The sequence below is a fragment of the Tachysurus fulvidraco genome, chromosome 21 (genome assembly GCF_022655615.1).
Source record: "Tachysurus fulvidraco isolate hzauxx_2018 chromosome 21, HZAU_PFXX_2.0, whole genome shotgun sequence".
Lineage (NCBI taxonomy): Eukaryota > Metazoa > Chordata > Actinopteri > Siluriformes > Bagridae > Tachysurus > Tachysurus fulvidraco.
Window position 1 is genome coordinate 20,970,398 of NC_062538.1, and position 13,477 is coordinate 20,983,874.

The 13,477-nt window shown below is 45.1% G+C and overlaps 2 protein-coding genes across 6 annotated transcripts in view; one reads left to right on the forward strand and one right to left on the reverse strand.

Annotated features, from left to right (window-relative positions):
* Positions 1 to 7,237, forward strand: part of cert1b (ceramide transporter 1b) — a 37,847-nt gene extending 30,610 nt beyond the window's left edge. The window contains exons 10-18 of one of the 4 annotated variants that reach the window (XM_027152718.2): positions 5 to 97; positions 252 to 335; positions 637 to 732; positions 1,133 to 1,265; positions 1,812 to 1,882; positions 1,964 to 2,092; positions 2,802 to 2,931; positions 3,054 to 3,207; positions 6,378 to 7,237. In XM_027152718.2, coding sequence (XP_027008519.1) covers positions 5 to 97; positions 252 to 335; positions 637 to 732; positions 1,133 to 1,265; positions 1,812 to 1,882; positions 1,964 to 2,092; positions 2,802 to 2,931; positions 3,054 to 3,181 — 864 coding nt within the window. In that variant the 3' untranslated portion in view covers positions 3,182 to 3,207; positions 6,378 to 7,237. The remainder of the gene's footprint in view (positions 1 to 4; positions 98 to 251; positions 336 to 636; positions 733 to 1,132; positions 1,266 to 1,811; positions 1,883 to 1,963; positions 2,093 to 2,801; positions 2,932 to 3,053; positions 3,208 to 6,377) is intronic. The other 3 variants (XM_027152717.2, XM_027152719.2, XM_027152720.2) reach the window with 3 other exon arrangements.
* Positions 7,238 to 8,991: 1,754 nt separating this feature from the next.
* hmgcrb (3-hydroxy-3-methylglutaryl-CoA reductase b) overlaps positions 8,992 to 13,477 on the reverse strand; it is a 7,423-nt gene continuing 2,937 nt past the window's right edge. Inside the window, exons 9-19 of one of the 2 annotated variants that reach the window (XM_027152716.2) lie at positions 13,469 to 13,477; positions 13,200 to 13,351; positions 12,913 to 13,107; positions 12,628 to 12,786; positions 12,153 to 12,310; positions 10,981 to 11,086; positions 10,731 to 10,901; positions 10,503 to 10,643; positions 10,260 to 10,418; positions 9,911 to 10,065; positions 8,992 to 9,821 (exon numbers count right to left, since the gene is read on the reverse strand). The exon at positions 13,469 to 13,477 is cut by the window's right edge and continues 227 nt beyond it. In XM_027152716.2, the coding sequence (XP_027008517.1) occupies positions 9,767 to 9,821; positions 9,911 to 10,065; positions 10,260 to 10,418; positions 10,503 to 10,643; positions 10,731 to 10,901; positions 10,981 to 11,086; positions 12,153 to 12,310; positions 12,628 to 12,786; positions 12,913 to 13,107; positions 13,200 to 13,351; positions 13,469 to 13,477 (1,460 nt within the window). In that variant the 3' untranslated portion in view covers positions 8,992 to 9,766. Of the gene's footprint in view, positions 9,822 to 9,910; positions 10,066 to 10,259; positions 10,419 to 10,502; positions 10,644 to 10,730; positions 10,902 to 10,980; positions 11,087 to 12,152; positions 12,311 to 12,627; positions 12,787 to 12,912; positions 13,108 to 13,199; positions 13,379 to 13,468 lie in introns of both variants that reach the window. The other variant, XM_047805974.1, reaches the window with a different exon arrangement.

A 13,477-nucleotide genomic window follows, 5' to 3' on the forward strand; every position in this document is an offset into this window, starting at 1 on the left:
CTAGACACAGACGGAAAAATCCCGGGTACAGAGACCAAGCCCGATGCCTTCCGGAGACATCTATTCCACCATGGGCACTCACCGATTCGCCGAGAAGGTGAGCCGGATACTTTTTTACTAAACCCGCCGCGAAGGAACGACGTCGTCGCGCGTTTCTCTAACACGCTCGTGAATTTACAGACATCCTCACCACTTTACCACATCACCAACGTTCATTTTCGCTTTCTCTCCATCCTGTCTCTGTGCTCCAGCCCCCCACTCCGCCCACCTCCCCTCTATCCTGCGACGTAGTGCTCAGTCCCGCTCGTCATCACGAGCACAGGTTCAGTGCTGAGGTAACAGCGCCACCTAGCGGTGGCCACAGCATGTTTAACTCACCCTAAACACAAGACTGATGTCTACACAGTTTACACACTGAGCCCAAATATAGTAAAATTACATTTCTGGTGCTCAGAGTTTTATCTTAATGAGTCTAAGAACAAATACGTCTTACTTTTGTCTCTTTTTCTACCGCAGCACTGTCAAATCCTCTACTCTGTTTAGTCATTAATGGGCACGAGGACAAATCTAACCCTGAAAGGAAGAAATCCGACTCTGACGTTTCTTCTTCCTTTCTGTCTTCCTGGTTTCTGATAGGTGGAGGAGATGGTACAGAGTCACATGATCTACTCCCTACAGGACGTGGGCGGAGACGCAAACTGGCAGCTGGTGGTGGAAGAGGGAGAGATGAAGGTGAGGCGAGAAGCAGTGGTTCAAGTGGTTAAAACGCTCTTGCTAGGCAACTGGAGACTGAACATGCAAGGATAAGCTAGTTAGTAGGAAGCTGATAAAACTATAGGACGGGAATGTCTGAGCGTTATGACCTTATGGCCGGTCCCCACGAGGACGAGGGATTAAATTTGATACACGATTTCGTCGAATACACATTTTTATGACCGCATTGTGTGAAGATTAAATTTTTTTTCTGCATGGGAGCATCAGAGCATGTGCAGCTTAAAGGGAACAGAAGGTCACGGTAGCTTTAATAATAAATTTACTGAGACGGGATTTTGTCAGAACTCAATAAAGACTTGCTCGTGTGTGTGTGTGTGTGTGTGTGTGTGTGTGTGTGTGTGTGTGTGTGTGTGTGTAGGTGTACAGGAGAGAGGTTGAAGAGAACGGCATCGTGTTAGACCCCCTGAAAGCCACACATGCGGTGAAAGGTGTTACAGGTCACGAGGTGTGCCATTACTTCTGGGACACGGAGGTCCGCAATGACTGGGAAAGTGAGTCTCCACACACACACACACACACACACACACACACACACACACACACACACACACACACACTGTGTCTCTCTCTCTCATCATGGATAATAAAACTCCGATCTCAGATTTCAGCTCGTTATGTTATTGATTTATAACCTTTATTTTATGTCCCTCTGATGCACTTTTTGTTTGATTTATAACTTTGTTTAACGTTCAGTCGTCTTAGTTAAAGTTTATTTGCTGCAGTCACGTGCACGAAGCCGGCGGGACCTAATGTGGGCAGCTAGTTATAGTGTGTTCCAGAATATAGACAGGACGAGTCGAATGAGATTCAGCAGAACACACACACACACACACACGCACACATGCTCCCACACACACGCGTGCTCCCACACGCACCCACACACGCGCGCGTGCACACACGTGTCGAAGTGTTTTACTCCTTACTTTAAAACCATTTAATGTAATTCCCTTTTTTAATTATAGCTTGTTTATTTTATATAATATGAATGTCATTTTTATCTTAATCATAAAAGGAAACCTTCTTCTTCTTCTTCTCAGCTACTGTTGAAAACTTCAACATCGTGGAGTCGTTGTCTGATAACGCCATAATCATCTACCAGACCCACAAGGTGAGCGGCGGTCCATCAGCTCGACACCGTGTTAATAAACTGAGGTGGTTTCTGACCTGCTGATTGGTTTCTCTCCTGCAGAGGGTGTGGCCTGCGTCACAGAGAGACGTGCTGTATTTATCAGCCATCCGCAAAATCATGGCCAGTAACGAGAACGACCCGGACACCTGGATCGTGTGTAACTTCTCAGTGGACCACGAAAACGCCCAGGTAACAAAAATAAAGTGTGTGTAATGACACCACCACATGTACACCACACCATAGCTGTTCTCTGTACACGGCTTGCTTTCTTTCTTTTAGTTTCTTCTCAAGTCTTTCTTTCTTTCTTTTAGTTTCTTCTCAAGTCTTTCTTTCGTTCTTTCTTTCTTTCTTTCTTTTAGTTTCTTCTCGATTCTTTCTTTTTCTTTCTTTCTTTCTTTCTTTCTTCTCAATTCTTTCTTTTTTCGTTCCTTCTTTTAGTTTCTTCTCAATTCTTTCTCTTTTTTTTCTTTCCTTCTTTTAGTTTCTTCTCAATTCATTCTTTCTTTTAGTTTCTTCTCAATTCTTTTTTCTTTTTTGTTTCTTCTCAATTCTTTCTTTGTCTTTTTTTCTTTCCTTCTTTTAGTTTCTTTTTCTTTTGGTTTCTTCTCAATTCTTTTTTCTTTTTTGTTTCTTTTAGTTTTTTCTCAATTCTTTCTTTCTTTCTTTCTTTCTTTCTTTCTTTCTTATAGTTTCTTCTCAATTCTTTCTTTCCTTCTTTCTTTTTTGTTTCTTTTCTTCTCAATTTTTTTCTTTTTTCTTTCCTTTTGTTTCTTCTCAATTCTTCCTTCCTTTCTTTCTTTTTATTTTTTTCTTTCTAAGAACTCATTTTATCCAAGAAGGACTCCGGATCTGTTAAATAACTTCTAACTTGTAATAATCCCTCTTTCCTTCCTTCCAGCCGAGCAGCCGTTGTGTTCGTGCCAGAATTAACATCGCCATGATCTGTCAGACTCTGGTGAGTCCACCAGAGGGCAACAAAGAGATCAGCAGAGACAACATTCTGTGTAAAATCACATATGTGGCCAACGGTCAGTTCCTTCAGCTTATTTACACACACAGAGTTATTATTAATAGTCATAATAAGCATAATGTTGTGCTTTCTCCTTTGCTGTGCTGTGAATGAATGTTGTTCTGTTGTCCTTCGGTGCAGTAAACCCTGGAGGCTGGGCTCCTGCGTCTGTCCTGAGAGCTGTAGCCAAGCGGGAATACCCCAAATTCCTGAAGCGTTTTACCTCCTACGTTCAGGAGAAAACTGCCGGCAAGCCTATCCTCTTCTGAGAGCTCAGGTGAACATAGCAATAAAGGCACTTCTGTTGTTTTTAAACTAAATGAACTACTAACTTTATGCTTAAACAGGACCGTAGTGCTGGTGTAGCATAGTGCTGTGCTGGTGTAGCGTAGTGCTGTGCTGGTGTAGCGTAGTGCTGTGCTGGTGTAGCGTGGTGCTGTGCTGGTGTAGCGTGGTGCTGTGCTGGTGTAGCGTGGTGCTGTGCTGGTGTAGCGTAGTGCTGTGCTGGTGTAGCGTGGTGCTGTGCTGGTGTAGCGTGGTGCTGTGCTGGTGTGGTGTGGTGTAGTGCTGGTGTAGCGTGGTGCTGTGCTGGTGTGGTGTGGTGTAGTGTAGTGCTGTGCTGGTGTGGTGTGGTGTAGTGCTGTGCTGGTGTGGTGTGGTGTAGTGCTGTGCTGGTGTGGTGTGGTGTAGTGCTGTGCTGGTGTGGTGTGGTGTAGTGCTGGTGTAGCGTGGTGCTGTGCTGGTGTGGTGTGGTGTGGTGTAGTGTAGTGCTGTGCTGGTGTGGTGTAGTGTAGTGCTGTGCTGGTGTGGTGTGGTGTGGTGTAGTGTAGTGCTGTGCTGGTGTGGTGTGGTGTAGTGTAGTGCTGTGCTGGTGTGGTGTAGTTTAGTGCTGTACTGGTGTGGTGTAGTTTAGTGCTGTACTGGTGTGGTGTAGTTTAGTGCTGTACTGGTGTGGTGTGGTGTAGTGTAGTGCTGTACTGGTGTGGTGTGGTGTGGTGTAGTGCTGTACTGGTGTGGTGTGGTGTGGTGTGGTGTAGTGCTGTACTGGTGTGGTGTGGTGTAGTGTAGTGCTGTACTGGTATGGTGTAGTGCTGTACTGGTGTGGTGCTGTGCTGGTGTAGTGTAGTGCTGTACTGGTGTGGTGTAGTGTAGTGCTGTGCTGGTGTGGTGCTGTGCTGGTGTAGTGTAGTGCTGTACTGGTGTCGTGTAGTGTAGTGCTGTACTGGTGTGGTGTAGTGTAGTGCTGTACTGGTGTGGTGCTGTGCTGGTGTAGTGTAGTGCTTTACTGGTGTGGTGTAGTGCTGTACTGGTGTGGTGTAGTGTAGTGCTGTACTGCTGTGGTGTAGTGTAGTGCTGTACTGGTGTGGTGTAGTGTAGTGCTGTACTGGTGTGGTGTAGTGCTGTACTGGTGTGGTGTAGTGTAGTGCTGTACTGGTGTAGTGTAGTGCTGTACTGGTGTGGTGCTGTGCTGGTGTAGTGTAGTGCTGTACTGGTGTGGTGTAGTGTAGTGCTGTACTGGTGTGGTGTAGTGTAGTGCTGTACTGGTGTGGTGTAGTGTAGTGCTGTACTGGTGTGGTGTAGTGTAGTGCTGTACTGGTGTGGTGTAGTGTAGTGCTGTACTGGTGTGGTGTAGTGTAGTGCTGTACTGGTGTGGTGTGGTGTAGTGTAGTGCTGTACTGGTGTGGTGTGGTGTAGTGTAGTGCTGTACTGGTGTGGTGTGGTGTAGTGTAGTGCTGTACTGGTGTGGTGTGGTGTAGTGTAGTGCTGTACTGGTGTGGTGTGGTGTAGTGCTGTACTGGTGTGGTGTGGTGTAGAGTAGTGTAGTGCTGGTGTGGCGTGTAGTGTAGTGCTGTACTGGTGTGGTGTAGTGTAGTGCTGTACTGGTGTGGTGTGTAGTGTAGTGCTGTACTGGTGTGGTGTGGTGTGTAGTGTAGTGCTGTACTGGTGTGGTGTAGTGTAGTGCTGGTGTGGTGTGTAGTGTAGTGTAGTGCTGTACTGGTGTAGTGTAGTGTAGTGCTGTACTGGTGTAGTGTAGTGTAGTGCTGGTGTGGTGTGTAGTGTAGTGTAGTGCTGTACTGGTGTGGTGTGTAGTGTAGTGTAGTGCTGTACTGGTGTAGTGTAGTGTAGTGCTGGTGTGGTGTGTAGTGTAGTGTAGTGCTGTACTGGTGTGGTGTGGTGTGGTGTAGTGTAGTGCTGTACTGGTGTGGTGTAGTGTAGTGTAGTGCTGGTGTGGTGTGTAGTGTAGTGTAGTGCTGTACTGGTGTGGTGTAGTGTAGTGTAGTGCTGGTGTGGTGTGTAGTGTAGTGTAGTGCTGTACTGGTGTGGTGTGGTGTAGTGTAGTGCTGGTGTGGTGTGGTGTAGTGTAGTGTAGTGCTGGTGTGGTGTGGTGTAGTGTAGTGCTGGTGTGGTGTGGTGTAGTGTAGTGCTGGTGTGGTGTGTAGTGTAGTGTAGTGCTGTACTGGTGTGGTGTGGTGTAGTGTAGTGCTGGTGTGGTGTGGTGTAGTGTAGTGTAGTGTAGTGCTGGTGTGGTGTGGTGTAGTGTAGTGCTGGTGTGGTGTGTAGTGTAGTGTAGTGTAGTGCTGGTGTGGTGTGGTGTAGTGTAGTGCTGGTGTGGTGTGCAGTGTAGTGTAGTGCTGTACTGGTGTGGTGTAGTGTAGTGCTGTACTGGTGTGGTGTGTAGTGTAGTGTAGTGCTGTACTGGTGTGGTGTAGTGTAGTGCTGGTGTGGTGTGGTGTAGTGTAGTGTAGTGCTGTACTGGTGTGGTGTGTAGTGTAGTGTAGTGCTGTACTGGTGTGGTGTAGTGTAGTGTAGTGCTGTACTGGTGTGGTGTGTGGTGTAGTGTAGTGCTGTACTGGTGTGGTGTGTAGTGTAGTGTAGTGCTGTACTGGTGTGGTGTGTAGTGTAGTGTAGTGCTGTACTGGTGTGGTGTGTGGTGTAGTGTAGTGCTGTACTGGTGTGGTGTGTAGTGTAGTGTAGTGCTGTACTGGTGTGGTGTGTAGTGTAGTGTAGTGCTGTACTGGTGTGGTGTGGTGTAGTGTAGTGCTGTACTGGTGTGGTGTGTAGTGTAGTGTAGTGCTGTACTGGTGTGGTGTGTAGTGTAGTGTAGTGCTGTACTGGTGTGGTGTAGTGTAGTGCTGGTGTGGTGTGGTGTAGTGTAGTGCTGTACTGGTGTGCTGGTGACTGAGGGAGGGAGGGATGAAAGCTAGGTAGATGGGACAGATGTGTGGCTGAGTGGATGGATGGATGGATGGACGGGATGATTGGTTGAATGGATGGATGGATGAGTGGTTAGCTTGATGGATGGATAGATAATTGAGTTAGCTGTTTGGAAGTTAGATGGATGGAATGATGGATAAATTGGATGGATGAATGAGTAGACTATAGGTAGATGGATAGTTATATAAATGGATGGATGGAGTCTTTATTCCGTATGGAGTGTGTAATCGTGTCTCTTGTTGTGTGCAGATCCTCAGTGTACAGCGCCCCCTCTCTACACTCCCAGCTACAGCGGCCCTGAGGAGCTTCCTCTCACTGCAGGCTGTCTTCCTCTTCCTGCTCCTCATCCTCCTCTTCCTGAATGTTTCAGGCCCTCGGCTGCCCCCAGATAAATCAACCCAAATTACCCAGGATCCCCTGCAGTGGCCCTCAGTGTAGACACGCGTCAGCTTTATGCGGTCCCGAGGCTTTAACACCCCCCGACACCCCCCACCCCCAGCAGCTCTGAGAGGAAACAGTTGCCAAATCTCAGCGTCGGTTCTGTATTTTCAGCAGAGATCTATATTAATATTGAGATACATGTATCTACTGAAGTATGTGAGATTTACAGGACAGGTTTATTTAATGAGCCAAAACACAGAAGGACAGCTCGCTTTTAGTTTTCTTTCTTTTCTTTTTTTTTTTCTTTCTTTTTGGACTGCACTTCATTGACTGATCCCAGAATTCAAAGCTCCCCGCTTTCCATGCTGCTAATTTAAACTAAGAAGGTAAAAAAAAAAAAAAATTGCTCGGGTCAGACATTAAAACTATCCTGAAGGTTTGTAACCGAACACAGAGAGGGCTGTCATTGACCTATGACCTACAACATGACCCGACTTTTGCCTTTTTTTTTTCTTTTTTCTTTTCTCCCCATCTCTTTGATGAAGCCCCGGATGCTGGTGCTGAAGAGGAGATTCTTTTTTTCCTTCCTGATGTTTTGTCGTTTAATTTTCGTCTCTGGAAACCCGAGGTCTGTTTGTTAGTTGTACTTGTGTATGTCAGACGCGCTGGCGTACTGTAGCACAATTAAGCATCCGTAGTGATCGACGACAGCGGGATCTTTTTAATACAGAAAAAAAACGAAACGCTTTACATCTCGATTTACTTGTATATAATTCCTAATTATAGCTTCAAGTGTGTGGGATTGCTGTCAGCCAATGCGTTTTATGTGATTCATCCAACTCCACATGCCTTAGAGTGTGTGTCTGTGTGTGTCTGTGTGTGTCTGTGTGTGTCTGTGTGTGTCTGTGTGTCTGTGTGTCTGTGTGTCTGTGTGTGTGTGTGTGTGTGTGTGTGTGTGTGTGTGTGTGTGTGTGTGTGTGTGGGATGATCCGAGGCGTCGGACGAGCGTATAAATCATTAGTGAAGTGCCTCAGTCTAATCACATGACCTGAGTGATGCTGATGCGAGGTTCCTCCTTCTCTAAAAGCCCTAAAGAGGGGAGTTTAAAAAAAAGTCAAGCGTCTTTTAGCGATTACGTCATAACCGTTATTTGAGTTTTTTTCATCCTTTTTTTCATTTCTGATTGGCTATCGATCAAAACACCGGATCTCATTCATCACCTTTTTTTTTTTTATAGTCAAGTCGAGTTTTTCGTAGTCGAAACAAAGCTAAAAATTTCCTACAACGAACGTGAGAGAGCGGCGAGAGAAGACGAATCAGATTCGTACAGGGTGCCATTACTTTTGCTCCTCTTCTTGCACGTCACAGCAATTTATACGACTCGAAAGCGTTCGATCGTTCCGTATTACAGCGAGTCGCCTTGCATGATTTTTTTACATAAACGTGGAAGTTCAACGTTTTTCCTGTGTAAATGCTGCTGCTAACAGATTTTACTGATCGATTCCATCAGATACAGCGCGATAAACAAAGCTTTTTATTTTTTATTTTTTCCCCAAACATTGGCCATCTTCAGTAGCTCGACTCAACACACGGCTGCTCGACTCCATTCCCTTCATCTGTTTCTTTAAAAAAAAAAAGTCATTAAAATCGATATCGACGTCGTTTCCAATCAGTAAACGATTTTATCTGCATTAAATCAACGGCTGTGATGCCGTGACAGGAAACAGCCAATCAGGAGTGGAGTTTAGCACCCCAGTAAAGTGTGTGTGTGTGTGTGTGTGTGTGTGTGTGTGTGTGTGCTGAAGAATCGAATGTCCTTCTAATCCCAGTACAGTTTGTTATTTGTTGCATTTGCACTGAATGTAATGTAGTTGGAATAAAAAACAGTTTCTGTAAATACAATAGTTACACTAACAGCGTCTGGACGGAACGAACGCAGAAAAAAGAGTGAAAATGCAGCACTTCTGTCGAGCGTTTAAACAGAAATAAAGAGAAAGACGTCTTACTCTGTCGTGTGGTCTGATTATTATTATTATTATAAACTGCATAAATGATGCTTAAAGCATAGAGAGAAACAGAGAGGGAGGCAGAGATAGGGAGACAGACTCAGAGGGAGAGAGAGAAAAGAATCCTGTAGGTTTTCAACTGATGGGGAAAGTCTATCATGTGCCCTTCGTTGGCATATTGGATTCTGATTGGCTGATATTTACTAGCATGTTAATTTTCTTCAATTTATAATCTCAAAATTATTGGCACCCCACAAAATATATATATTTTTTAATAAGTGTTCTTTTCTTTGTAACCCCACTATATAATTCTCAACTCTTTAACTGTGTCCTGGTTCTGTGTGGTTTAAACAAAGAAAATCCACATCCTGCATCCAAAAAAAACAAGATATCGTTGGTTGTGATTTTTTTTTTTTTTACACATAAAAACATCAAAATAAAAAGGTATTAAATGACAAATCACTTAGCAACAGATCTGAAGAACAGTGGTTAGTTTTTTTTATTTGGCAAAAAAAAACAACAGTCCAATGATCTTTATGAAGCAGACCAGTAATTTGGATTTACTGGTATTTTATTTTGCAGGATCTTCTCAGAATAGTCGTGTGTGTGTGACTGTTATACCTGCTATCGGTTTCGCTTCACGACGACAAACGTAACCGTAAACGGATAAAACAAACAGTCGCCGCCTTTAATGGTGGTGACTTATTTAATCAGACTACAATAGCATGTTCACTTCGTGTGTGTGTTCACCCAAGATTCCATTTTGTTTCTGATCCAGTGAATTAAACACTTTAATTTCACATGCTGACCTTTAGCACATTCACACACACACACAAAGCAGCCATCTTTTAACGGATTCAGAAGTTAGCGTACTACAGAATTAGCTTGTAGTAGTGATGTTGCTATGTCACTGCAGCGTTCAGTATTCTCCTGATTAAAGGAAACCGGCGCCTTCTCGCTCGCCGTCTCCGACTGGTTTGATACCGTCACAATACTTCGCCGTTACGGCGTACAGACATTCGTCGCTGTCCAAACACTAGTGCAAAGCTGCTGCTGAAGCACAGACATGGATTTCAGAAGGATTCATTTCTCCGTCTCTCTCTCTCTGCGTTGGTGTCCGCATGCTTTCTGCTGGCTTTTTTAAAAAAAAAAAAAAAAAGGCAGAGTTTGTCTTTTGTTCTGAGTCACTTTTGCCTTCGTGAGAGTCGTGTTGTAGTTAGCAAAGATTCCTGTCTCGCAGGAAACACAACATCAGGACGGATTCTTCCTCGTCGATCCGGACATTTCTGAAAGGTTGACTTTTGATCTGGTAGAAGACAAAAAAACAACAACTGATTAGAGAGACACAGCAGTGTGTTGTGTTAGAACAACAGAAAGCTGTGTGTGTGTGTTTACCTGTTCAGGGTCATGTGACTCTTGACGAGGTGTCCAGCAGCAAGAGCAGCCATGAGCGAGAGTTCTCCTGCCATCACCGCCGCACACACCACCTGCGCCAAAGTGCGCGAGTTTTCCCCGGGATGGTCTGTACTCGCACCCTGTACTCCCAGCATCTACACACACACACACACACACACCCCCCTAATTAAGATTTGCTTGGTATCGTTATCTTTGCTGTAACATTTTAACATGAACCTTTTAGTAAGGTGCTTTGTAATTGTTGGTGTAGGTCATGTACTGTAGCTACACCCACAAAACGACATAAAAGGCAAAGTTGAAACGCAAAACAACAAAATAGCGACTGAACCTGCAAACAAGCTTGTTGTGGTGGTAAGTTTGTGCCTCCGCCAACGGTACCCAGCTCTATAGACGGCATCGTACAGGAAATACACAGATCCTCTCCGTCCGGCCCGACAGCCTCCATTAGAGTGATACAGTTACTGCTGCCTACTGTCTGTCCTGGGTCCTACGCACACACACACACTCTGACACAAGTCCATAACAGAGAAACCAAACATATATATAATTCCACCAGACTCCCAGATCTCACCTGTCCACACGCAATGTACATCGCTGCTACGATGTTAGCGGCCTGTGCGTTAAAGCCTCCTATACTGCCGGCCATCGCAGAACCCACCAGGTTCTTACTGATGTTCAGCTCCACCAGAGCTGCAGTGCTCGTCTTCAGCACCTAGAGGGAGCCATAGAGCCGGGTTCAGACTCGAGAAATCAAACACTGATGTATCGTAACTAGCCGCGTTCGTCTCCGTGTGCTTACCTCTTGCACCACTTTAGCTGGAATTGTGGCCTCGCACACGGTGGACTTCCCTCGGCCGTGGATCCAGTTGATGGCTGCAGCTTTTTTGTCGGTGCAGTAGTTTCCGCTGACCGCTAGCACACGGAGGTCGGGAAACTGTTCCTGCAGTCTGTGCAATGCCTCTTCTGTACCCTACACACACACACACACACAAGGATTATTACTGTGTTATTACAGGAGTTACTACACAGACAGGAGGAAAGACACGCACTTTAGACAGCATGTTCATGCCCATGGCGTCACCGGTCTCAGACTGGAAGCGGATGTAGAGGCTCCTGCCAGCCAGACACACCTGCAGCTTGTCGAGCCGAGCGAACCTACCATACACACACACACACACACACACACACACACACACAGTTCAGAGACAATTCACTACAACAGATACTGAGTTAAAACATCCAACTTGTAGAAAATTCTGTAAACTCCAAATTAAATTAAGAGTAAAAATAATAATAATTAAAGTACACAAACGAGCTACGTTGGTCTCACAAAGTGCACATCGCTAAGATAAAATGCAATAAAATAGGGTTAGTTAATAGTAGAGACACAGCAAAGGTATCGTCATGGGAGGAGATACTGGAGGAAATACTGTATCAGTATGGGAGAAGATACTAGAGGAGACACAGTATCAGTATGGGAGGAGATACTGGAGGAGACACAGTATCAGTATGGGAGGAGATACTAGAGGAGACACAGTATCAGTATGGGAGGAGATACTGGAGGAGACACAGTATCAGTATGGGAGGAGATACTGGAGGAGACACAGTATCAGTATGGGAGGAGATACTGGAGGAGACACAGTATCAGTATGGGAGGAGATACTGGAGGAGACACAGTATCAGTATGGGAGGAGATACTGGAGGAGACACAGTATCAGTATGGGAGGAGATACTGGAGGAGACACTGTATCAGTATGGGAGGAGATACTGGAGGAGACACTGTATCAGTATGGGAGGAGATACTGGAGGAGACACTGTATCAGTATGGGAGGAGATACTAGAGGAGACACAGTATCAGTATGGGAGGAGATACTGGAGGACACACTGTATCAGTATGGGAGGAGATACTGGAGGAGACACAGTATCAGTATGGGAGGAGATACTGGAGGAGACACAGTATCAGTATGGGAGGAGATACTGGAGGAGACACAGTATCAGTATGGGAGGAGATACTGGAGGAGACACAGTATCAGTATGGGAGGAGATACTGGAGGAGATACTGTATCAGTATGGGAGGAGATACTGGAGGAGATACTGTATCAGTATGGGAGGAGATACTGGAGGAGATACTGTATCAGTATGGGAGGAGATACTGACACAGTATCAGTATGGGAGGAGATACTAGAGGGGACACTGTATCCTGAGCTCGTTGTTCTCTGACCTGCTGGTTCTGTCGAATGTATGTTTAATCGCATTGAAGCCATCAGAACTCTCCAACCACGATTTCACCTCTGCAGCTTTACACGCTGACGGCAACTGTACAACTGGTCCACGAGTCATACCGTCAGCCAGGATACGGGCACTCGCTCCACCTGAGAGCTACAGAGAGGGAGGGAGGGAGGGGGAGAGAGAGAGAGAGACAGAGAGAGAGAGAGACAGATAGAGAGAGACAGAGAGACAGAAAGAGAGAAAGATTATATAAGACTATATATTATATAAGTAAAGAGAAATTTAAAGACTGTAATGAAGAGTGTGATAAAAAAAAAAGAACTAAGAAATACAAGGCAAGGCAGACTGGATGGATGGAAAAAATGGTGAGAAAAAAGAAAATAGTTAATAATAATAATAATAATAATAATAATAATAATAATAAACTATGGGAATAAAAAGGAAGGAAAAGTAAACGACAGACTCACAGTGATGGCCCTGCAACCTCGATTGGTGCTGGCTACCAAACAGCCCTCTGTCGTCGCCATGGGAACGTAGAATTCCTTCCCGTCCAATAGCAGAGGTCCGGCCACACCCACTGGTACTGGCACATAGCCAATCACGTTCTCACAGTTTGTGCCCATCACCTGATAATGAGAGAGAGATTTTCCTGCATTAGCTTTAACAATTAGAATAATAAACTCTACAAATACAAACAAACAAACAAGTAAACAGGCTGGTTTGAAAAATTATAAGAGCAGCTGAATTTGTACCTTGGAGTAGTCATAGCCTGTGTAAGGGAGGTTCTCCAGGGCTGAGGGGCGGGGCAACTTAGGCACTAGCATCGTCCGCCGTATAGCCACGCCCCTTTCTGGAGTCTCCAGCTCTGCCTCCAGGCGGTATCCCAGAATGCTCTTGTTCTCCACCAGCGCGATTACTTCAGCGTCACTCAGACAACGTGATCCTTGCTACACACACACACGTTTATATCACCAATATATTATTATTTTAGATTCAGTGGTGTTTTTAATTAAAGTGTTTGTAAGTGTTTGATTTGTACCTGCGGGTCTCTGAGGATGCTCAGGCACTCGCTCACAGGACGAGGATGGAGTGAAGTTTTAGGGAAAGGTGCTTCTCTTTCCTCGGACTCTTCTTCTGCTGGATGTCTCTGAGCTGAAGGACACGACGCAGCCTGCTGCTGAGTCTCTTTATCTAACCGGGGGGAAAAAACAGGACATCCTTCAGAAAAAACAAAAACAAACTCTGAACGTCTGACAAAAGGAAGAAGAAAGGAAGAAGTGCACACAAAAAAAGTTGTAGTTATTTTACCTCTGGTGT